We start from the raw sequence: 26,232 nt of genomic DNA, 5'->3' as shown, positions 1-26,232 counted from the left end.
CAGTGTCCCCAAAACTTAAGGGGCTTTCCCGCTTCAACGAAATCCAAATATCGGCAGTCACATCCTTTTAACGATATCTCGTGGGAACTACAGGAGCTGCAATTCAGCCCAAGGCTAATTAATAAGACAGTACAGTAAAACAATAAAGACAGTATCAGACTGCCTGCCCTCTGTGTGCACGTGTTTCCACAGGTCACTAAGCAGTGAGCATGTATTCTAACTGTTACAATATTTCCTGAGGCTGGTGTCATTACAGTTCCAGTTCCAGCAGGAGACAATACATCATCTTCTTATTGTTGCCAGACATGGTGTCTCAGAGGGATTAATCGCAATGATGTTCCTCCACGCCTTGCAGAAGGAACAGGGTGCCATTTGTGCCAGTTTGACAGTGGGGACACTTCAGTCTCACAATTATGAGCCGCTAAGATTGAGCCAGCCAGCAAGCTCTGTGCGAGCGCTCATGAATTATACAGGAAAACCATTAAGACACTTAACAGCTGGTTACCCAGGAGCTCTATATCCCGGCCAGAACTGCAGACTGACCGCCCCTTTGAGCCTGCATATTAAAACAGGAGCACTAGTCATTAAGGTTGTGCCTTAATGTGCCTTCTGACCACCATAAACGAACCAATCACTGGGCTATTTTCAGTTCCATATACACCATCTCTCTGGAAGGCAACCTACTGACTTCCTCACATGGCTGCGAAGTGCAAGACAGTAATTAAATGTCTGTGGTGGCTTATTGACCTTGCTGTAGTTCAAGCACTCAGTCGTTCCCCAGACAAGACTTCAGCAGATGTCCTCGTCATTGTGTCTTAGATGCATGTCCCAGCAGTAATAGACTACGTATCAGTGGGAAGGAAAGGGCATTCCTAAATGACCATATGTGGCGTCCATTTTTATCTCACTTCAGAGTCACTCATAAGTTATAACACCTGCCCCCCTCCCAATCCAAGTATGAAGTAAAGTAGCAGTCAGAGAGCAGGTAGCCACATTGTTGTCAGGACACCAGGTTGTTAATTAAATATTCATAGTACTAGTATGCTCTAGTAAGTGGAGCATACATCCATGCTCTGCACCAAAACATCTTCTTTCTGTGAATAATATCCTCGCCAAAGAAAGAATGTAACTCCTGTTGTCTTAGATCCCAAACAGTTGGTAGGGATATATTTGTGGGTTGCAGCAGCAGACCCATTTTTATGAGTCATGAGTAAGTCTAAATAAAATGCCATCTAAGTTAGATAAGTTGAGCCTTTGCATACGCCTGTAAGGTCGTCGGGGCAAGGGCAAGTGCTACGGGCTAAGATGGATACAGTATATATTCCTATCATTTCTTTCAACATTTTCATTTCAGAAATAAAAATAATAATTTATAAAACTTTTAACTAATTGTGAATTTGAAAATAGCAGATCTTCAAGCTGAACGTGTCGCAATCTGACCTTGTAGATCTGCCATTTTCACTAATTAAGAGGTTAATTCATAATGTAAGTTGAAGTGAAATTAGCTTGTGTGCCAGCCTGCAGATGGATATCCATTTATGCTCTTTCCATAGGACTAGCCTGCACATCATTTTCTATCCTAGTCTCACTCTCATGTGCTTATAAAGTCACCTATAGTATCAAGTACTGTGTATCCACTGTACCGGGCACAATATGAACAGGCATCACATGATGCTATGGGGTGTGATGTGTGAACAACTCAGATTTCCCTGCTATTGATTCCCTGCCCATGCCAGTAATATAATGTATGTTAATCTTTAAGTCGTCATTTAGCAGGGGTTTTCAACAGGTGGTCCGTGGACCACTGGTGGTTCGTGGAGGTATTGCAATGTGGTCCCTGACCATGCATTTAGTAATGTAGGATTTGTTTATTTTATTAATTTTCTTTCCAGAAACTGTGAAGTGAATGACCTGGTGACCTATGATGACCATCCATGTAGTCATTTACTGACAAGTTGGAGGTCAGGAAATTCAAACAGAAAAGGGGAGTTAGACTCTCAATAGGTGGAAGTCAAGTGCACCGGATTGTCTGGTTGAATTGAGCCATTATTATTAGTCAATTATTATTAGTCAATGGACCATTGAACAGTGGGATGTATACACATGGGATGCATAGCAAGTGTTACAAAAACACTAATCTTAGCCCATATCCCCACCCAACACAACAGTGGTCCCCGGGTTTATTCTAAGTCATGGTGGTGGTCCCTCATTCACAATCTGTTGAAAACCCCTGATTTAAAGTGATATTGTAGTGTACTGTAAACACAGTAAACTTGAACATGGGGTGCTGGAATTTCTGGGGTACAAGTTGCTAAAACAGCTGGTAATACCTACTGTACACGTTGCGTTTCAGCCAGGCATTCTTTTTTTTAAAGCTTTTTGCCATTATTGATAGAGGTATAGTAGGTAGACAGGAAACATGGAGAGAGATGGGGGGAAGACACACAGTAAAGTTCACACACTGTCATGCTGGATTACCAGCCAAGGTACCTGGACCGTTAAGCCGACTCAGGCCTTTTTTTTTTAACTCTTGATCATCTGGTGATTTTATCCTGGAGGTCAAATTTGAAGGATTCAATATTATATTTGAAATGATTCTCACGACGGAATACTACAAAATGATGGAGGGTGCCATGAACAAAGAAAATTGTGTTTCAGTGGTCACGTAACGTAATGTTCATTGCTGTATTTGTAGAAAGGAAAGACGTGACGTGTACATCCACACCCTATGCTGAGCGAAAAATTATGAATGATGCTTGATGAAGGGCAAGTGAGGCCAAAACATCACAGCACTTTAGGGATGTAATACATTTATTTTCCCTTAAATGGAGTCCATCAGTGTGTGAGCATTAATGTATTAAAAAAAATAACGATGGGGCTATGAATATGAAAATGTATGATAGAGCAGAGACAGTCAAACTATTTGACTCCTGAGTAGGACGAAAAATAACTCATTCATATCAACAATCACAAATCCCTTTTTCCTACCCACATAATATGAACATAATGAGAGACCATCACTGATTTGGAGTCGTGATTCAAACATTAGACAAGGACATGAGTACCACTACCAATGCCACAGAGTTGATGCACAAGAGGGACTGAATCAACAATCCCTTTAACAGTCTACGCTCATTTTCATTTTCTCCCTACATGCCTGGAGCCTACAATGTGTAATGTTTTGTGATGAGATAAAGGCACTAAAAATGGCTCAACAGCTGCCTGAATCTACCCCTTTTCAAATTCAGCTCCACCTTATTTTCTGAGCCATAATATTTTTCAAGATTAGACATGCAATTATGTTCTAATGTGGGGGTGGGGTGTCGCAAAATACACAGTTACTGCCCCGTTTCTGTAAGAGAGTCGAATGGATGTATGGTTTTGTTTATGATGCACACTTACATTTGATAATGCTGATCTCAAACATAGCCCAATACATTTATTGCAGTGTTAAGCAAATATTTATTGATTAATGTTTAGGTTTGTCTGTTAAAGATATTTTTGGGGCTTTTCTGCCTTAAAAGTACAGTTGAGTTTGACAGGAAACAGAGAGAGAGAGAGTTGGGGAGTTACATCAGCAAAGGTCCGCCACACTCAGGAATCAAACCTGGGACTCACTGTTAGGCTGCATCAGAGCCTATATATGTATGGTACACGCATGAACCACCTAATGGTCACGTTTTCAAACAATTTTCCCAATACATCTTACTGTTAAACAGAATCCTTGGTGTTACACAACAGAGGTTCAGTGTGTATAGAGTGGAGCTGACACCTACCTAGCAGGTAGCGACTGAAGCAACAGACCCAGTCTACCAGCACCTGCAGATGCAGCACCCTGGGGACATGCCTGCCACATTGTGTATCCTCACATGAGGATGGGCGCTTTACATGCCGTGAGGATATTATGCAGAAGGAACCAGAATACAGTTAAGTCAATTCAATCTCAGCCGAGAGTGAGAACCATGTTCTCCCTCTCGTATTAGGTACAGTATCGTATTAGGTATTATCTCAGAGATATTTTAAACCTCCCCTAAAAAGGTTTAAAATACGGCTGCATATGGACAGCAAAAAGTCTAAAGAAATTTGAATTCCCTACCAAAATGCATAAACCCCTCCTTATTAAAATAACACGTTTAAGTGTGATTAACGCATTTTGGGCGGGAACCCCTTTTGGTGTTAGCATTATGTTGTGCTTTAGCTATTGAAAAATAGAAGATCTACAAGCTCATAGCGCGCCACCGAGTGACACGCTACGAGCTTGTAGGTCTGCTATTTTTGAAAAATCAAACCATGATGGAATTTGTCACATAAATAAAAGTCATCATCATGTGTGGTTGTCCCATAGTTCCTCTACAGAAAGAGGGTCATTTGCATGATGAATAGTAGAGATATGTATGTGTTGGACTATTACCATCACAGGAAACAGTTTATCTGTCAAAGAGCCTCATTCTTTCTCATTAAGAGCAGAGGGCATTGTGGGACCACGCAGGTCTGGGTATCAAGTGGCTAAGTGATAAATGTGTTGGTGGTGTTTATCGTTCTAACTGAGCAGAGTTGATGATGACCGATGGGATCGGAGAGCAGAGAGAATCAGCAACGCGGTGACCTTGTTATTATTGATGGCTTACATGGAAATTCTTCCTCACTCGATACAGTCCCCAGTCCACCAGGCTTTTAACAATGCTCAAATATTGCCATGCTTGTCTTACTCTGAGCATATATTCTATTATACTGGCCGCCCAGTTAATGTGACATGAACATTAAAAGTTAATTAAGCAGATGTGGGGACTTGAGTAGTACATGTTAAGAAATGTTTATATTAATCATTTAGACTATCAGGGGCAAAGACTAGAGTAAGGCTCCTGTGGTTTGTATGGTATTCATTTCATAAGCATAAGAATTGAGACAGATATACAGTAACTTACACACCCAACTGTGGTATATGTCAGTGGTTCTCAACCAGTGATTCTTGGGGGGGGGGGGGTTCCAGGTGGGGTCCCTAGCTAAATGATGGAAGAGTTGGTAACCAAATGGGCCCTTATCGATCTTGAAACCGAAACCAAATGGACCTGTAAATCATTTTACACTATCAAGAATTACATTATTGTTAAACATCTGCATTACTTTATTTACGACTTAATTTTAAGTCTACACGATTAGAGAATGTAGAATAATTGCTATTTTGATCAACGTTTGGCGTTATCTCTCCTATAGTACCACATGGAACACAGCACACAGCATGGAATTATGGTCCATGGCTCAAATGCTGAATACATAATGGACAATATGAAAACAGTTGAAAAATGAAAACCACTGGTCGTATACAGTATGTCAACAGGTAATTTTAATTTTGGTGGCGAGTATGCATTTATGCAATCTTGCAAATTCAGGAACACCATCTGAATCATCAAGGCCATTTCAAATTAATATTACATTTAATTGAACACAAATTTAAGTTTTGATGGATGCTTGGAAACTCAAAATCAAACCCTTGTGGCTTTACCCACTTACTGCAGTGTAGTTTGGGTAATTCTTTGGAAAGGTGATACCAGTTGAACCTAGTCTGCCTGAGAAAGCTGGTCTCACAGCCAGGTCAGGTGGTATTCAAGTGACCTTGAAGCACTAGAATGGTTCAAGGAAACAAACTAAAATACATATTATTGCTGGAATGTTTTTCTAGGCACAAGAGGACGGTACAAAAAGTTAAATCTAGAATAGAGTGCCTGAGAAAAGGAAGGTAGGCTAATAAAATAGTTGTATAATTTCTAGTCAAACAATTGAATTAATATATATGGTTATCAAGGATGTATGTATGGCAAACATCTACAAGAACAACACATTTTCACTGAGGGCAATAATATTTGGAACCCTAATGATAATAAAAACCATAGGCGTGAGTAAACGTAAACGATTATAAAATCTAAACCACCACTTTCATTAGGAGACCAATTCCATGGTATGTGTGCGGTACAGAGCCATGGCATTTCTCAAATGATCAGCACCTGGTCAATGACACCAGTGGCAAATACAAATCAATATAAAGTGGGTTTTATGACCAAGGCATTCAAGTAATACGTTCCTAATATTTCCTCTCTACATAATGCTTTGGCAGAAGGCCCAGGAGCCGACATAACTCCCCCACTACCTGGCAATAAGGAATGGATTCTGAATACAAAGTGGCTCCAGAGCTATTAACAGTCCTACGAAACAAATAGGCTACTACTATCAATCATTATCACTATCAGTTCTCAAGATTGTAATCTGCTCCCAGTATATATTATAGGAAAGGGTGATATGAAAAGGGGTTAGCTGGTGCATTTGGTCTCAGACTAGGATCAGTGTTTCACACTGCCATACAGGGGAACAGGAGTCGACACTGGGCTTGTACATCCCTGGCATGTTAAAATATTAACAGCCCAGGACCTGAATATTCATGGCCGGTCGTCCTCATCATCAGATTGTGGAGGACAAAACGGCGTCCCCGGAGTGTAATCCGATTCTACATGTTCTTGCTTTATTTCCAAGGACGGGGGCTCGAGGCAGAGTGGGCGACTGCTGGGGTGGAGGTGAAGCCGTTGCCGGAGTGTGTTTAGTGCCGACAGGAAACAAGTGGAGGGATGGGACAGCCATGTCACGAGAACTGAATGTGAAATCATGACCTCAAGGCGAGGCCATCTCCATGGGTACAAACTTACAAAGACAATAGCTCAGGTTGAACAGTTCATGTCACCACCATCTATCTGCATAGCAAATTAGCAATATTGCTACATTTACAATGCTGGTAGTGTAAAGAATGATTATTTTATCCCTATCTCTAACTCTTGGATACTTAAAGTTACTTTTTTTTGTATTTGTTCTACAAGCTCACAATGAGCTTGTAGTGTAGACCTACCATTTTTGTCAGCGATAAGTACAGAACCCTGTGGTGGTTTAAATGGTTAATAAGTTGCTTCTGTGCTCTGTGAGTGCTAGCCTGAGCTAACGTGTTAGGTTTCTGGTCTAGAGGGGCGGGTCGCGGCTCAGATTTGTGCACGCCCTGATTGGATCTCATCGATCTGTCCGTCACCCCCGGCCCCTCCTCTCCCCCCTAGTGCAGCGCTACGTCACATAATTTGGAGCGACGCCCACCCGGAAGGGTTGACTCCCACTTTTAGACCAGAGTGGCCAATGCGTTCCTCCAGGCTTTACATTTTTGCACCAACAAAAATGAAAGCCTGGTACCGAGGCTATGTGAGTGCAGATACTTTTTTTGTCTCCATTAGCTCTCATTGCAATTTGCATGGTAAATAAATAATATTAAAATAAAAATATTAAAACAATTATGAGGGAAAACAAAGTAAAATCTGCCAATATATTAAATCAATAATAATAATACTACTATTGGAAGAAGATCTCTAGTGCCACCGGAATAGATAGGTCACCAATGTCAGTGAAACACTACTAGTAACTATTCAGCAGAAACAAATTGGTTTTGCGTTTATTAATGTGCTAAAAGTGTGATTCTGAGACCCGCTTCAACAAGTAATGAAAACCATTTCTCACTCATGGAACAACAAATAGAGATGACTGATAATATTGTGATGTAAATTATGCCCAGGGATCTACACAAACCAGAGCTCTACCAAAGTTCATCACTTATATGTTCATAATAGTCTCGCATTAGCCAGACCTTCCTTCAGCTCTCTGGAAGTCTGGCAGTGGCTATGTGAGACCATGTTTGTATTAAACTATGCTGTGTACAAAGAGGCTCTACGCACACCAAAGTCCTATGCACCATATACAGTAAATAGGGGGAAACTTTCTGCTATAAAAAAGGACTCCAAAGAGAATTTCAAGCAATGGGGGAGGGTTTACTTGAGCAATACACTCCCGGGGATCTGTGTGTCTGTTTTCAAAAGGTATCCTAGCAACCACCTCACGTCAGGGACCTTTGAGTGTAGGCTTATCAGGTAACAGCACTGTGAGCCTGGCTTCTTCACATCACATTTTAAACCTTACCCCAGGTCAGTGGTTAAGAGAGCATCAGAGATAATGACTGACTGGCCTCACAGGTCAAACATAGAAGACTGGCTGGTGTTTGGCAAGACTAGAACTGGAACTATACACAACTACAGTATACTGGAAGGGGGGCTTGTGTACTAGATCTTAAGTTACAAGGGGATCACACCATGACACCAAATCGGTGTGTATCGTGCAATGGAAGACATGACAGTGACACCAAACACATTAGTTTGGTGAAACAGCCAGGTAAATTGTGCCAGAAAACGATGTGCCATACTGTGTTTTATTGACATTTCCTCATTGGTGCAAGTATCTTTGGATATGTACCCAGAATGGTTGCTAAAGTCCAATTCCAGGGGAGGGGGTTTCATGAGTGAACCATCATGTTCAGAAAAGGGGGGGCGGGGGGTGAAGACAGAGGAAGACCAATGTCTGGGGTATTGGCCAAATAATTGAAAACCCTTTACTTTCCCGCCCTAACATGAGTTACACGAGCTGTAGAACAGCTTCCCTCCCAGTTTAATTTGTTTAATTTGCGTTTTAAATTATTTAACTATTATTAAGCGTTTTGATGACATCATGGGAAAAGAAATTGAGGCCCAATGCATTGCAATGGCAGCCGTGGCACGCAGCGGGCGTATTTTACGATGATGTCGGCGCAGCCGTTCAAAGGTTAGTGAAATCCAGGCAGTGAACATGGCATTGTGATGTTTACAGTTACTGAGACTTGTCTACTGGAAACTTGTTAGCATGTTGTAGCTAGAGATGCTCCGATAATCGGCCAGCAATTGGCCATATCGGCCGATATTCACTCTGATCGGTAATCTGCATTTACCCCATCTGTGATCGGCAATTTACCCTATCTGGAGAAACTGCTCCAGACACACTTCCTTCCGACACACAGGAACAGTTTTGACGTGGGTTTTGACATATAATAATTTTGGAAATATTACAATTTGCAACATTTCACAAGATCAGTATCGGACCAATCGGTATCGGCCGATCATGAGAAAAACAATCTGTGATCGGTATCGGTCCCAAAAAACCTGATCGGAGCATTGTAGCATTGCTATGAAAACAAATAGTATCAGCTAACTAGTATCCGTTTACTCCCCACTTCCGTAGCCCTTGCTCAAACCATATTCATCTTCCAATTATTCATGTGATTTCAACATTACACCTGCAAAGCTTAATGAAGTTTGTGATGCTATCATGTTGACAAAACACCAACATAGTACTGAGAACCACTTCTGTATTAGTAGTTTCCAGTGTTTCACTATAGTTTTCTAGGGTCTGTCTCAGATACATTTTGAACAAGTTGAACAAACACATTGAATTATCCATAAATGCACAAAGTCTCTGTATGTATGTATGTACGTACGTACGTACGTACGACTGTAATCCACGTAACTCAGAAACCGTTCTCCCAACCGACTTCAAATTTGACACACCACCACAGGGAGTGCAGTTCCTGGTGTCGAGTCAGTTGGATAGCCGGTTGTCCAGAACCAGCACAAAAGCCTCTGCCCAGGGCCCAAATTAGCCATTGATCACACCTGATCATCCCTAGATCTCCATATATGGAGCTGGCCTGTTCTGACATCACAGGGTCTGGACAGGACCCCTGCCCACAGTGCCCAGGGTCCATATATGGAGCTGGCCTGTTCTGATCATTCTGACGTCTGCATAGACTCCATATTTGGGCATGCCTGACAAAGAACTCCATATATGGGCATAAAAAGGGACACAGACATAAGGGGATGCATTTTTAACTTGCATCGTTTCAAGTAGGCCAGTGCCCAACGGGCACCGCTCTAGTTTTCTAAATTTGCAGTGGCCCCTGACAAACTATACCTTTATGAAGATAAATATTGCCCTCCAGTCATAATGACTCTGTTAACATAACTCTAAATGATAGTGTCAACAAGATCCAAGTTAATGCACACACACACACACACACACACACACACACACACACACACACACACACACACACACACACACAGTTTGTCAGAATTCGTACTGTGCAGGGATTCACTTTTGCTATATATCTACTATTGCATTTTTAAATTATCATTCATTTAATCATGCAAAATTGCAATGACTACTTCAAGGCTGTCTGTAGTTCCATACATAATATGAAGAATTTGGCTAGGACTTTTAGCTTTCCTCTGAAATATACCTATTAAAAATAGAAAATGGTATCCGTTTCTCCATTTAAAAGTGGGGCTTGCACATTGTTTTATTCTAAAGAATGCTACCGCCTGGCAATGGCAAATGCTGTTCTTGCCTGCTGAAGTGGAACAGTGCCCAAATGACAAGTCCATGATGCTATTAAGATGGTAATGAGCTTGTGAAGTATACATACATCATTGTGTAGCTTGAGAAAATGTAGGTTAAACACACTACACAGTCAGTCCTTTACATATCACTCTTACGTTCACAGTTTACATGGAGTGATTTGACTGTAGTCTTAACAAAGCACTTAATTATTTCTCAGTAATCATCGGACTGGAATGGCATTTTCCCCTTGACCATCCATGTCTTTGTTTCTCACATTCAAACTCCCTGTAAACATTTAAGTACTGCTAAAGTATGCCACAAATGCATACTAAATGAAACACCTGCTACAGTTGTTACACATGGGATGCCTAGTTTCAGTTGACATTCCTGAGCACTGTATGGACGGTGAAACACGCCCATACAATAAAATGTATCAACAATCAACAAAGAGTAGCAGGCATGGGTGAAACTGTGATTCCAGGCACGACTAGCAAGCTTATGTTCCGTTTCACGAATTATCACTCAGCAAACCTTCTGAATCTATTCCGTCAAGTTGCCAAATCATGGCAAAAACCAAGTATGACATGAACATTTAGAAGCTTTCAATCTGAGCTTATCGTTATTTATACAACATAGGCCTAGGCTATACATGTTGGGGACATCAGGAGGAGGGCTGATCTAGCAGACTAGACAAAAGTCAATAAATAAACTGTGCATTAAGTCTGAACGCGTACAAATTTAACCACATAGACCCGGATGGGTACACCTGGTTACATTTCTAGTTGGACATTCAAAAGTCTTGTACGTCCACCTGATTTGTGTGTAGGCTATTACTGCTGACTTAAGTTGTGGTTTAGTTTTTAGTTTTTTTACAGTCTCTCATTCATTACTTAGCCTACTTATTCGCAATCAGAAGGCGAGAACAGAACAGATGCATTGCAAGCACAATATATAACTTAACTTTAATATGTAGTAGTACTAACAGTTAAGGTTAAAGTTGCATTAACCATATTCTCTAAACATAGTAAGTAACACTAACCTAAACTTATACTGGCCAACTAGTTATTGTGATTAAGAACATGGCTATTATCATCAACTTTCACAAGAAAATACAACTAATGTTTAAATCTATCAAACCATAGTCTCTCATTCCATCATAACGCGAGACACATAGCACAATATCCAGAATTTGCCAATAGAATTGTATTAACCTAAATCTTACAATAGCGCTGTGTGGTGGTTTCTACTGAATGACCACACCACACTGTTTCACACAGATACTACAATAGCTCCTCGCTTGTTCTTGTTCGGAAAACTTACCTGCTAAGACACTTAATAGTACACAGCTGAAGTGGGGTATCGTGAACTCCATTTCTTTCGGTTTATTCCAGAGTTCTTTTGACAAAGTTCGCTTGAAGAACTTATGTTGAATTAGGAGAACGCAGACCACTCCACCGTAGCATCCAAAACTCTACTCCTCCGCCGCGACTAGTCGGCAGGTGCACACATGAGGGAGCTGGTGGGGTCACGTGATAGGCTCCTCGTCAAAACCAAAATACATGCACTGACGCCCCCTGCTGGACGATAGCGACAACAGACTACAATACATGGATATGGGGTTTTCCCGTTTCTTAAAACATACAAGGATGAAGGATCCTTGGCTAATAAGCCTTAATACATTATATTTGCCTTCTTCTATAACTAAAATAAAAAACACCATAAATATTTTATTACTTTTAGAAATTGAATTGTTAATCTTTCATCTTAGTAGGGCTGCATGCTCCCGTCACAAGTTGATGCCATTTCAGCCCTATGAAATGTATGGAATACATGTGCTAATAAAAAAAGATTTAAAATCTTGCTTTGATGCTCATTAACCTTACGAAGTTTTTTAATTTGCTTATGCATTCCATACTTGTACAAATTACATCAACTTGCTACAGTGGTCTCCATTGAGTAAATTAACCATTTCTAAAATAATATATTGAAGGTGTTTTTAATTTTAGTTATAGAGGGCAATTATGATGTATTTTGTATTATAAGGCATATTAGCCAGGGATCTTTTTAAAGTCTGGAAATTTTCAAATGTTGATACTGTGAGTTGCAAGTTTCTGCCCATACTAGATATACCCAACCTACCTAAATTTGTTATTGTTTCTCCTAACAGTAGTCACAAAAATGTGCCAGAATGTAGAGTTCATTACAGGAATAAGTAGACTCCAAACATGATGCTGATTTGAGTCCATGTTTAATGAACTTCGTAATAAAAGGTCTATGAACCTCACAATTCAACACTATGAATAAATAAAACATTTGTGAACAAAGGACGGTAGGTGGCAATGGCATACATGTGATTTTGTAAAAGAGGAAAACAATATGCACATCCCCGTTTTTTATACGGTGCTGGACCCAAAAAAGTGATCAAATGAAGAAAAAGTGGAATGTCAGCAAACAAAATAATTCTGCTCCCCGTCCTTTTTATTTCAACCTACCCATTTTGGGCGGGAACCCCTTTGGTGTTATCTGCTATTTTTTGAAAAATCGACAAAAACTGACATAGAAACATAGCTTTTTCAGAAAACTGTCAGGATTTAGAAGGCATTTTTAGAATCTGATCTCAGGTCAAAATGGGTTAACAACGTTTCGCTCCACTGGGCTTTCTCAAGTTCTGTTATTGTAGGTTGAAATAAAAAGGAGGGGGAGCAGAATTATATCATGCGGACATTCCACTTTTTCTTCATACATCTCCCATAATATAAATACAGTACTTATTCCAAGGGTACAAAATAATACTTCCAATATTTCTAATCAAATACAATAATTTGACTCCCACTATTAAAATAGTCTAAAGTGCAAAGAACAATTTGTATCAAAATAAACAATTTCACTATTAAAAAAAGAGCGAAAAAGGAAAAACAGTTTGGTCAGTCATCTAATGGGTTCCTTTAATCTTTTGCTCCCCAAATGTCCAGTGTTAATTATGTTTGCCACCGACTAACTGTAACAATGCTGATTGCTGCCCCAGTATGCAGGTCCTCCTCTGTAGCCAGGTGGGACCCAGAGATTATGTCCCGACAAATGGGGGGGTCTGCTATGAGGTCTACACTCATGGTGAGGACCTTTATCACGCACCGTCGTCTTCCTCTTGGGATTCCATGTAGGTGCAGCAGGGTTCAACACCTTGACAAATAGACAACAGTATTATACTCCCCATTACAAACATTGTCCAACCTTGGAAAACCTACACCTTTTTGAGTGGTGCAACCACTCCAAGGAACAGCTTTGTCCGTGTTCACCTATGTGTTCATCTATGTGACTATGAGCATCATATAATAAGTACCAGTAGGGGCGCTGTTTGCCAGAAACACAGAGAGAGAGAGAGAGAGAGAGAGAGAGAGAGAGAGGGGGGGGGGGGGGGGGTGGGGGGGGGGGGGGGGGGGGGGGGGGGGGGGGGGGGGGGGGGGGGGGGGGTGAGTTGCACCACTCGGTTCACACGGGTGTTATATTCCAACAGTCTTTGTAAGTGCACCAAACCAGAGACATCATGATGACCAACTATCAACACTGAACGGGCAAGCAGGAGTGTTATGATATGCAAGGTTTTGACTTCAAATCAGCATAATATTTAAAGAAGTCAGACTAGTGTGGTCTTGATTTTTGGAAAATCCCATTGTTTACCTGGTGCGTATGGTGACAAGGGGTGGAAGAGGTTTCCCTGAGCATGGTCTCCTCATCCGAAGAAGAACCCGAGTGGTAGTCTGATGTCACCCTCTCCAGGGCACTGGTCACCTTCTTCATAATGTCTTTGTCATTTTCATCATCACCAGAAAATCTGGCCACCAAGAAAGATGGATTCTGCTCTCCATATCTATTGATAAAATAATAAAACTCAATGCCTTTTTTTGGGGCCCACATTTTTAAATCAGACCTGGCTTGACGTGCTATAAGAACAGAAATTCATGCTAATGATTACCTGCAACAGACCTCGCCGGGGTCAACCCACAGGGTTAGCTCTCGTGGAAGCTGCAGGTCTTTGTACTGAACCCCACTCTCTTGGCAGGCTCGCAGAAACTCTGGATCTTGCCTCTGGAACACGTTCACTCTGATACACCTACAAACAACAAGACTTTGGTATTATAGTACCGGTACTAGTCTTGCGTGACCAGCGGCGACCTCTGCTTACGGATACGTTTGGGGACATCTAAACTCAATTTATGGGCCAACCAACAGTCATGTTGAACACTGAGCATCCCACATCTCTAATAATATGCATATTATTAAGAAAAGACCGGGCTGCTTCCCTACTTCCTTCACAGGTGTTACTAATTAAGGCTCTGTTCCATTTAGTGTGCAGCGGTTCTCAAACTTTTTAATTTCAAAGACCTCCATAACTCTGTGTACAATAGTGTACAAAAGTGTCACACAAAAGTAGCAAAAACAAATAGCAGATCTGCTGAAGGTTGAAGTGGTCAAGTCTGTCTGTGGGTTTCATAAATATGTAACCAATGTATTAACAAGAGCTTGTGACTAAATGACTACATTGGATTTAGACAACTGACCAGTACCTGAAAGCTTGGCCCCTGCCTGGGTTGTCAGGGTACCAGTGTCCCCGGAATTTCTCCTGTAGTGCAACAGTCAGCCTCTCAATAAACATGTCCACCTTCTGAGATTCCAACTTCTCTCCCGTTTTGACGAGTCTCTTCAAGAAAAACACCACTGCTGCAATTTCTTTCTTCATATTTCACATGAATTTCGAGTGATTAGTGCCTGGAAAGTGGGAACAAAAGTAGCACAGTCAAACAAGATGCATTCTATCCAACAGAATATAGATAGATACGATTTATTTTCTCCTGTCAGAGTAAAATCCCACAGTGACTTAAGTCTTCCACCTGTGATCATACAAATGGTATACATTGTAAAGCCTTATTTAAAGCTGCAATCTGGAACTTATTTTAATGAAAGAATTATATTTTAACAGGCAAGTTGTTAGTGGATGGACTTGGGAGTCTTGATCTCCCTACTTTGCCACTGAGAAATGTAGACCACGGTGGTAGGTAGGACCATCAGGATTGAAGCTTTAATAAAACTTTATTACTGTCTGTCTAGTGTCTATTATTAATTTAGCTGAAACCAAACTAAATAGTGGAGCAGGCCACTAGGCCTAACCATAGATGGGCCTAACGACTAAACCAACTTGAAAGGTATGACGCATGGTCCAAACTTCGTCAGACAGTCTTGTTAGTTTGTTGCCAGCCAGACATGTTCAGGCAAAGCGCGCTGCCGCCGTCCGTCTGTGACGCAATGTTTCCGTTAGCCATGTGGTGCCAGCCCGCCGGGGCTACTAGTACTAGCGTAAACCAAAAGCGTGAATTAAACTATGTAGTTGGAGTTCTAAGTATGTTTACGTGTCTTCTGGGGATCACATGTGCTCAATGAAATGAATAACGTTTTATTTTAATCTGACAAATTAAGCTTTTAGCGTTTATAGCCAGATTGCTAACGCGCTAGCTACTTGCTGTTGTCAAAACAAAAAACAAACGAGTTCAATGAAAAATATCAACCAAAACCGTTAACTATGGGGCGATGCCACGATTCGTATAATTTTAGATAATGAATTATACAGAATATACGACACAAACTGAATTAAGCTTACCTTAAGTGTAACCATGTGGTTGACAATGATGAATATGATGATATATTTGACTGAACGGTGAGGAAAAGTTCCAACGAGGTTTGCTTGCTTTGCTTTGCTGCTAGAGATGAGTCTGCTAGATGTGATGGACAACCCCGCCCATTCCTCCACCAATTCCGCCCCTAGCCGTTCTCATTGTTGTCATTGGTTCAAGCAGGTCAAAGTAGCGTTTTCAGTGGCCGAGTCAAATGTCTCTCATTTTACAGAAACGGCGTCACGCGGCATGCCTTTTCATCCTCCATAATATGATTTGATATCTGGAATATTCCATACAAATATTCTTATCAAAAACGTAAGGGACGTTTCCCTTACTTTGGGGGGAGACGTTTCTGCAATACAAGCATACAGTCTTTTCCTCATGTTTCTGGAAACACTGGAGGCAATGTTTATATGTTTTTAATTGACAAGGACTGCCTGGAGTGAAAATAGCCTGATACATAGGCTATCTCTGTGTTGTTGTTGTTGTTTTGTTTTTACTGTCTTGTTTTACTCTGTTGTTTGTACATGGACCCATTGTGTCTGAAATAAAGTTTTCAATCAATCATATACATAAATTATACAAATCATTATCTATCTCTTGGTCACTGCTACTTTATGGCCTTTATCTGCTTGAGTCTGACCCAGTACACACTGGTGGTGCAGAATCACTCTTTTCTAGAAGGACTGACTGACGTCTGTGCTGTGACCAATGATACAATTTACTAGGTAGGCTATGTTCTATCAAATCTGTTCTTGTCCTTGGCTCATATCTTAATTCTGGTCATGTCATTCAATCCAGCGCTCCTTAATGATTGTGCTATCCTGTCCAAATGCGTTTTTTTTTTACTGCAGCCCAACGGTTTAAATACTTTCCAGAGCTCTCGCTGTTTGTTTGTTTTCATCAATTTTTCAAAGTAAAAATATATAGTTTTAATAGTACTACGGTAAGTACCCTATTAGTCTCTGATCTTCATAGCAATCATTCAATCAATTCATTCATGGCTCAGAGCGCTCTTAAAATAATAATAAAAACATTGAAATCTTGTTTGAAAAACAAAAATCTTAAACGATGATGTCACTGTCACTGGTAGGCACGAACGTTTCTGAACTGTCGACTCCACAGCCCTTCTCTGTGACAGATACCATTTCTCCACTAGAGGGCATTCAATCTCCATCTTCCGTTCAATCAAGAGTTGATATACAATTTTGATTGATTGATTGATTGATTGAAAAAAATTGTTTCCATTTAGGCCCTGCAAGTGCCGCCCTATGCAATCAATTCATAGACATGACATGAACAATAAGTTAATAACAACGCAATTCAATATCATCAAAGGTAAAAAGTAATACAAAATCCACAGTAAAGAAAAAATCACACCCGTGTGAACTGAGTGGTGCAGTCCCCCCCCCCCCCCCTCCCCCCACACACCCCTCTCTCTCTCTCTCTCTCTCTCTCTCTCTCTCTCTCTCTCTCTCTCTCTCTCTCTCTCTCTCTCTCTCTCTCTCTCTCTCATTAGCAGGCAACATTGCAGCACTATCGCTCTCTCTGTTTCTGGCGCCCCCTACTGGTACCCTATAGTCATATATACTCGTGCTCATGGGGGGTAAGGGCGTTCCACGCTGTGGCGGCGCTGTAGAAGGAGAATTTACCCATATTGTTTGTAAAGTGGGTGGTACCAGATTGTTGTTCTCGCTCCCTCTAGTATTGTGGCTGTGGGTGTTGCTGACTTCTTTGAGGTTAAGTCAGGTTTACGGGTAGTGACGTACTGAAGGCATTGAGGGCAAACGTTGTCACGCCCATTTTCAATTGCTTTAAAGGGATTGTGACATAAAAAAAAGGTTTTGGAATTGTTCTTGTTTTTTTAAGGTTTTCTAATCTTAATTGCACCCAAAAAACATGAACTTTTAACATTCAGTAGATTTTCTGTGATCTGGGGTTTTCTGGCTCAAACAGGTGCTCTGATTTGCCGGCAGTAAGTGACATCACTTACTGCAAATCCCATATATGTCAATGGGATTTGCCAGCAGATGTCACTGTTTCACTGTGTTGCCTGTTTTCATTGTAGCTCAAAAGGCCCAAAAAACCCCAAAGAAAACTTCAGACCACAGAAAATCCACTGAATGTTCAAAGTTCAGGTTTTTTGGGTGTAATTGAGGTCATAAAACCTAAAAGAAAAAAGAAAAATAAATGAAAATGAATGTCATAAAACCTTTAACTCTTGTCTTCTACCTGGAGCCAGTTTAGACTATGAAAATGGGTTGGTAAGAGGTGGGTCATCATGGGCCCCAGGCCGAGAAGTTTGTTTTGGGAGGTCTAAAGTTAGTAACATTGGGATGCTGGAGAACCAGGAGGTGGAAGCATAGGCCCAGGAATCTTGTTCTTTAATTTATTTTTGATCACCATTGTTACCATGCTTTCACCTGTCTTGTCAGTTTGTTGTCAAGAATACAGCCCAAAAATGTAATCTCTTCTTTGCTGGAGATTACTATGTAATCAACAATAGCACTACAGTACATAAATTACTTAAATTAAGTGTACTAGACAGACAACAGACAGACTTCAACTTGTTAAAAATGCAGCAGCTATGAGTTTTAACTAAAACTAAGATGAGAGAACATAATTATTACTCCAGATTTCGCCTCACTACATTGGCTCCCGGTGGTTTTCAGCATTGATTTTAAAATGATTTTACTCGTTTATAAAGCTCCCAATGTCCTCTTCGAATGCTAGATATGTCCCTAACCGCCCCCCTCAGGTCCTCCAGTGCAGGCCTGCTCAAATATGAAGTAGCTTTCTGCTTCTACAGGCCGACGGTTTGGAATAAACTCCCATACAGGCCGATGGTTTGGAATAAACTCCCAGTCCCACCTCTCTAGACATCTTTAAAGCACAGCTCAAGAGTCAAGACCCACCTCTTCACTCTTGTTTTTGACTGTTCTGACTGATTTGCTGCCGTTTTGTTTTAACTGCTTGCTTGTTTTATTGTCATTTAGTTTTTCAGTTTTGCTCCGTAAAGCACTTTGAGCTGCATTTATGTGTGAAAGGTGCTATATTTAGATTATTAATATTCGTTTGACAATACCAAAATGACTTGTCCTGAAGTTTAAATTCCTTAATATAAGTGACTTGGTAAGTAGATGATATAGGACTTTATTCTCACACTCATTTAAGATGCTGTATACAACATCAATCTCACCAGTAAAAGGTTATACCGGTACTTGTTATAATGTAGGCATATCCCTTGTTAACACCAGAATTAAATCCAGTAAATGTCATAATTTGAATAAGGGTTAGACAAACTTGAGTGATTATCCATGTAATAAAACATGGCAAATGCGAACTTAAAAAACAAACAAAACCACATAAATATTAAAAAAAATAATTGTATTTTATTTAAATTGTTTAGAAAAAATACAAACTGTTAACATATCACTCCAGCGATAAGCTCCATGAACACACAATAAATACAATGTAAAATTCAACACAGCATAAAACCAGCCAAATTAATTATCAGAAGGGGGATAACCTATCCATAATCTAGTCTAGAAGAGAAAGTTAACAGGTATGTATATACATGTCAGATACAAATCAATGGGATCCGCCACAGACAAACCAATGGCAGGCAGCTTGAATTGTTTGCCGAGCAGAGACATTGGTTAAGAGTAAGACATGTCTTCACTGCTAACAAGCCTGCACAGCACTCAGATTCAAAATTCATATAACAAGTAATGGAGTAAAAATGACTGGACCCATAAACTTGCATAATAAGACACAACCAAAACACACATTTATCGATTAAATCAAAATTAAGATACGTTTTGAAATGGAGTTCAACCCACAAGGGGTCAAATATATGTAATCTCTTATAAAGAGCATAAAATGGGATGCGTTGACAAATAATAATATATTATATAATATAATATATATATATATTATATAATATAATATATATATTATATAATATAATATATATATATATATATATTATAATTAAAAATGGCAATTCAATGACAACAGGGTTTTTCCATGTGCACTATATTTAGGTAGCCAACTGACCACCTTAGGGGACAAAAACGAAGTATTATATCTATAATCTTTCCACATATAAGGCTTCCGATTTATTTCAAAGTGTCTATTTCTTGCATAGGATTCCTGAATACATATTAAAAGCAAATAGCCATCTTGTTTAGTTTGTTCCTCCTCCCACAGGGTGGGTTCTGTAGTCTTCAGCCCAGCTGGTAGCATCTCTGCCTGACACCCACCCAACCGGCAAGGTCAGGAAAACCTAATATAGCGTTTATTGCCATTACAATTTTGGAGAGCCGACAATAGAATAATCACATCAAGATTCACGTTTACCATTCACCGACTGGCTGAACCTCAGCTCTGCCTAAGTAATATCTAAAGCTAGATGCAACATGTTGCGAGCTTGTATGTACAGTATTGTATTGTATCTATTTTTGGTGAACTACATCATCCTATGAGACAGTATAAATTAAGCATGAGAGATGAGACAAAATCATCTACATCATCAACTACAGGCTAAAAACACTGTCCATTATGTGCACCCTAACTGTAAAGTCAACATTTCCTTACAGCATGTCGCCTTCAAACCCTAGTGAGCTGAAGAAGAGGAACTGTATAAATGAAATCCATTCATGTTTATATTGCTGTAACATCAGCTTAGCCCTCGCAGATTAGTGGTCACCAAATAAGGAGGGAAAGGCAAAATTCCAAACACACAGAACTTGAAAGAAAAGATAAAACGAAGACAGTTAAAAAGAAAAAAAAATATGGGTCAATAATTTAAGTTGCAGTGTAAACATAAGATACATACACAGTATTTCTTTAAAGTAACACGTTCACTGGTAGGCCAGTCCAAATCAAGTATTCATCCAATTCCATTGGTATAAAATACTGTAACTCAGCACTCGCAGCAACAAGAGAAACATTTGCCTAATATGGAAGAGTGGTATAGAGTGGTGCTGGTGCAATATCCATATTTGAATATTCTCCTTTTTGATACTGATAACTCAAAATACTACTGAAATGAAATAAACTGGAGAATACAACCGACATCATAAATAAAAGTGAAATAAAAACAAACAGCAACCATTTATGTAGATTAGATTTAGAAGTCTGTATACAGTACATCTAACCAGGCATTCTAAAAGAATGCCAGTGTCAGTGTAGAGGTAACATGTCCAGCAACAGTGGAAAGCTCACCTCAACCTTGAACACATAGGACCCTAAGGTCAATGTGTGGCATTGCTTTGGGCAACCTTTCACACAGAGAAAGGGAATCAATTAGTTTGAGTGACCATGGAATCAGTTCTGGAGCCTGGCTTATGGATCAGCTCAAGTGATTTAAACACCAAATCAACTGAGCTGCAGAACAAAGCATAAAACAGGACTGTCACTAGCGTTTCCATGTCAAGCAATTAAAACCTTCAAAACCTTCAAACTATCTTCAACTGCACATCATCAGCCCAACCTCGTGGAGGAAAGCCACATCACCCAATGCACACGCACACCCTCTCTCAACTTCACTGTGCATAAAGTCAAGAAGGCTACACAACAAGGCTCGTTTCAGCCTGTCTGCAGCAAGCACGGAAGGCAAGACAAAGACGCTGGCCTTTAGCCTCCTTTACTCCACAGGGCCACTGCTGCTGGCCTTCACGCCAGCCCTGCTGATGTGCAGCCATGGCAGCTTGGCACAATTCTTGAACAGCTGCTCTATGGCGATGTGACGCACATGCAGCTCTGATGCCAATGAGTCCTTCTCCTGCACTGCTGCGGTCAGCTGCTCAAACACCTCTGTAGAGAGTGACAGAAACACAGGGATCAGTGTTAAGCTGTCAATTTACACACAGGGTCAAGTCGTATAAAGAGAGCAGGCAGGAACAACAAACAAACGGGAGGGAAATCAATAAATCTGGTTAGAGCAGGTTGCAAAACATGACGTAAAAACACATAATTTATAAGACAAAAGAGAAGCCAAAAACAAACATACAGTATAATGCCAGCATAATGTCAACCAAGGACATAGTGACATAGTGATCATTTACCAAGTTTATGGATGGTGCAAATGCATCCAAAATAACAGATCATAAATACTAGCATGTGTGTGTGGTCTGCCCTGAATAATTTATGAAAACTATAGCCTACACATCTGTTCCCAGTAACAATATTGTAATCAAGCAGATCAAGTTGTTCCAAGAGGGTTGGGTTGCATAAAATGAGCACAAGCTTCCATAGTTACAATTAACTTAGAATGGTGATGGATGCAGTAAACATGTACATGTACAGTATGCATGGCATGAGCCAGCGCACCACCACCATGTCTGCTTTAATGCAGTTGGTTACGTGCTTTGACTTGTCTGTCCTTCAGAATCCAACACTGTGTTAGGCACACCTTTATTGAATTTCATTCAGTGAATCCATGATGTCAAAACTCTACTTGGCATTGAGTACTCCATAGTATTGTACTCTCTCTGCAAGCACAAGATGTGATATACTTTGTTGACCAGGGTTCCTCGTTGTTCACTACTTGGCCCCTCCTTTTTCCCTCTACACCAAGGGCTCCATCTTGCACCACCCTTATCCCTAAACTTATTTGCCATTTCGAAAATAAATTTAAAATAGTTCAACTATCCGATCTACATCTACATGTTATCAGCTATTTGAACTATTTTAAAAGGTTTTATTTAAATAGTAAAAAATGGCAAATAAGTTTAGGGATAAGGGTTAACATGCTCACGAGTCGACGACACGTTGTAGATCTGCTATTTTCGCCAAATATTTATGTGGTTAAAGGACCATACCGGTATGACATCTCATCGACTACGACAGGGTATACTTGACATTACGGTGTCCATTTGAGTGTTGCATTAATTTCAGTACAGTATGAAAATAAAAACATGCAAAGACTTGCACCCTGCTTGTCCAACATTCTAAGTATCACAATGACAAAAAAAGTGTGATATCATTCACTTTCATAACATATATTTATTTGTTCAACAGCTCCTTACTTTGTATCTGCAACAGTAGCTGGTCATTCAGCTGATGGATTTCCTCCATACTCATTTTAACCACTAAGGGGAAAGACAGTTTTGATTAGAAAATATCAAAGGAACAACATGTTTGTCAAAATCAGAGACCCACCTCCACGTGTACATACATATTCCATCAGCGTGTACAAATAATACAGTTAATTTAAAATAACCTTATTGCCTCTGGTATGCTCAGTCCCATCTTGAGGAAGATGTAATTCATAAAATTAATAAAAATAGAAATGAAAACATTGTAAATGAAGTATAAGAAATTAAAATAAAATTGACAATATCATTGATATTAAGTCTTTTTAGGTTTTCTTCAGGGCCCCATGTCATGAACACAAACAACCCTTGCTGCCATGACGAGGCAAGAAAGAAAGGATTATTTTGCGGTAGAGGTAGACCAGCAAAAAGTTTCCCCTGCAAACTGAATGCCCACAAGAAAGGTAAATACTAGTAGTAATGTATAACTTATGGTCATGTGTCACTGCTTTGTCTGACATGTTTAATGAGCGAGAGCTCCGAGGCAATGAGAATCTCGCGATAGCAAAGATCGCAGAAGGGAAGGAATGCTTCCATTCTGTCTTTGGAAATCAATAAATTACCGTTACAATCCACCAAGTCATTCATGTAGTAAATCTAGGCTATAATGATTGTGGCGATTCATGCTTACGTTCGTCTCTGTTATGACCCTGGTGTCCATGCTGTGCCTGGTCTCCTGCAGAAGATTGACTTCCACAGCGTAGACCCCTCCTGCTTTTGCCTGCCCAAACATCATCCCGCATCAGACCCAGCTCCAGTTCATCCTCGTCGGGGCACTCCAACATTCCCATAGTGTAATCGGGCAGCCCTGTGGCATTGGCTGCATCCCAGCAGCGGGGAGCGTAGCGGGGAACCTGGGCATCAGACTGAGGCAGCAGCTTACAGTCACTCGGCTGGCTGTAGCACAGGAGCTTGTTTCCCCGTCGGCCCGGGCCCTCGGAGGAATCCGAGGGGTCTTTGTTTTGGGCGTACTGGATGATGCGGCTCAGCTTCTGGCTGAGTGCCAGCTTCATGCCCTCGTAGGCACTGCGGGACACTTTGGAGCGCGACAGCTTCTGGTTGGCGATGAGGTGGTATTTCTCAAAGCAGTCCCTGTGGCCACGCAAGGACTTGGAGTGTAACAGAGTGGAGGAGGAGATGCCTGAAACAACATACACACAAAGCATTGAGTCAACGATCAGCCCGTGCCCCGGAGGCATAGTCACAGGAACAGAATTGTAGGGATATTGTTGGACAGTAATGCACTTGATAGATTGAGCATCTTTATTTATAAATTAAATAGCTCAATTAAGTAGCTCAGTTGAGCTACTGACAGTTGTTGAGCTATAGAACTCAAGTTAAGTTGAGTTGATTAAACTTCTGTAAAAGCAAGCTAAAACTGGAAGATTCACAGACGGTGACCTCTTGTGAAAGCTGCTTAGTGTGCAATGGATTAGCCACCAGAGCATAGAGAGAAGTCTCACTGAAGAAGCTTCACAGAATATATTATGTTCACACAGAATACCTGTGAGTGAGTAAAAAAATAAATCACACCCGTGTGAACCGAGTGGTCTCTCTCTCTCTCTCTCTCTCTCTCTGGCAACAGCGCCCCTACTGGTACTCATTATATGATGCTCATACATACGTGAACGTCACATACATAGGTGAACACGGACAAAGCTGTTCCTTGGAGTGGTTGCACCACTCAAAAACAGAACACCCTTTTACTAATTTAGAATACAGGGAGTAGAATTCAAGGATAGCCACACTGACCAAAGTCAAAACGACCTTGCAGCAAACTGGGTTATATAGAGTACGTTTTGCTAATGAGAGAGCTCAATAAATGCCAGAGGCAAAGAAGATAGTTGGAAGAAGGGACAAGTGTGTGTGTGTGTGTGTGTGTGTGTGTGTGTGTGTGTGTGTGTGTGTGTGTGTGTGTGTGTGTGGCGTGCGCACGCGCATGCGTGTGTGACTGACAAGAAAGAGATGCTTATTCTTCAGGCTTTGTTTGAAAGCCTTCAGCTAGCTAGCAAGGTTACAGTAAAAACATTAATGGGATTAATGAAAATCATTCATACAGAATGAAGCTTGGCATGATTTTCTCAATACTTTATCAGAAGTGCTACAGCGTTCCGCACGTGATTGGCAGGATCGCATGCACACATGCACATGGCGGTCACACTGGAGAACGATGTTTCTGTAACTTTTTATATATTTAGTCTGTGGTGTATCTTGGTGTATGTATGCTACGGGCTGGGCATCTTGTGGTGCAGGACACCAGAAGCAAAAAAAATATGTCTAATAACAAGAAGACAGACAAAACTATTAAACAGGGCGGCAGTGGCTCATAGAGAGGCCACTTGGGAACCGTAAGATAACAAGTGTCCTTGAACAAGACTAATTGCTCCCGATGAGCAGCTGGGTGCCTTGCATGGTTTCCTCTGCCTCTGTGTATGAATGTGTGTGTGAATGTAATGCACATCTATGTAAAGCGCTTGGATAAAGGCACTATATAAATGCACCATTTATCATTTATAAAACACATTTAAGACCACCTTCTGTTGTAAAGTAACATCTACAGCCTTGTATTTTTATGCATTTGCTACTTTTGTTCCTTTTCTCTCTCTCTTTTCTCTTTTTTTCTTTACAGAATGCCACATAAATTGATTACAGTATCGACAAAAGAACAAAAAGAAATATACTGCGAAGTGAGGCGTTGTGAGCTAAATGTAGATCTTCTATTTTCACTAGTTTGGGTCTCGGGCAAACATATAATGTATTTTTTGGGTCTCAAGCTAAGAGTTTGAGAACCAGTGGTATACAGTACAGCCTGTACTGGGGCCCATGGGGTGGGGGGCTGTGCCCTGAGAACCAGTGGTATACAGTACAGCCTGTACTGGGGCCCATGGGGTGGGGGGCTGTGCCCTGAGAACCAGTGGTATACAGTACAGCCTATACTGGGGCCCATGGGGTGGGGGGCTGTGCCCTGAGAACCAGTGGTATACAGTACAGCCTGTACTGGGGCCCATGCGGTGGGGGGCTGTGCCCTGAGAACCAGTGGTATACAGTACAGCCTGTACTGGGGCCCATGGGGTGGGGGGCTGTGCCCTGAGAACCAGTGGTATACAGTACAGCCTGTACTGGGGCCCATGGGGTGGGGGGCTGTGCCAAATGTAACTTTGTGAAAGTGATTCAGATTG

The 26,232-nt window shown here is 40.8% G+C and overlaps 3 protein-coding genes across 4 annotated transcripts in view; all 3 read right to left on the bottom strand.

Annotated features, from left to right (window-relative positions):
• Positions 1-11,777, bottom strand: part of cxadr (CXADR Ig-like cell adhesion molecule) — a 43,758-nt gene extending 31,981 nt beyond the window's left edge. Inside the window, exon 1 of the mRNA XM_083774754.1 lies at positions 11,605-11,777. Within this exon, the coding sequence (XP_083630880.1) occupies positions 11,605-11,656 (52 nt within the window). The 5' untranslated portion in view covers positions 11,657-11,777. The remainder of the gene's footprint in view (positions 1-11,604) is intronic.
• On the bottom strand, positions 4,152-16,030 carry btg3 (B-cell translocation gene 3). 2 transcript variants are annotated; one of them, XR_014569834.1, is made up of 6 exons: positions 15,938-16,030; positions 14,850-15,051; positions 14,258-14,395; positions 13,963-14,152; positions 12,841-13,464; positions 4,152-4,192 (listed from the first exon to the last, which is right to left on the bottom strand). XR_014569834.1 is itself a non-coding variant. In XM_083774766.1 (5 exons), exons 2-5 carry the CDS (start codon positions 15,020-15,022, stop codon positions 13,279-13,281), a joined length of 687 nt encoding a protein of 228 aa, XP_083630892.1. In that variant the 5' UTR covers positions 15,023-15,051; positions 15,938-16,030; the 3' UTR covers positions 12,514-13,278. The 2 variants fall into 2 exon arrangements, 1 of the variants encoding a protein (XP_083630892.1); XM_083774766.1 differs by lacking the exon at positions 4,152-4,192 and having other exon boundaries at positions 12,514-13,464.
• Positions 16,031-19,949: 3,919 nt separating this feature from the next.
• The window catches only part of cUnh21orf91 (chromosome Un C21orf91 homolog), a 31,038-nt gene continuing 24,755 nt past the window's right edge, over positions 19,950-26,232 (bottom strand). The window contains exons 3-5 of the mRNA XM_083767237.1: positions 23,685-24,194; positions 22,988-23,050; positions 19,950-21,773 (exon numbers count right to left, since the gene is read on the bottom strand). Coding sequence (XP_083623363.1) covers positions 21,604-21,773; positions 22,988-23,050; positions 23,685-24,194 — 743 coding nt within the window. The 3' untranslated portion in view covers positions 19,950-21,603. The remainder of the gene's footprint in view (positions 21,774-22,987; positions 23,051-23,684; positions 24,195-26,232) is intronic.

The sequence above is a fragment of the Protomyctophum parallelum genome (assembly GCF_964188405.1).
Source record: "Protomyctophum parallelum genome assembly, chromosome: 1".
Classification (NCBI taxonomy): Eukaryota; Metazoa; Chordata; class Actinopteri; order Myctophiformes; family Myctophidae; genus Protomyctophum; species Protomyctophum parallelum.
Note: the sequence above shows the minus strand (reverse complement) of the source record. Positions and strands in the feature narration are given on the sequence as shown.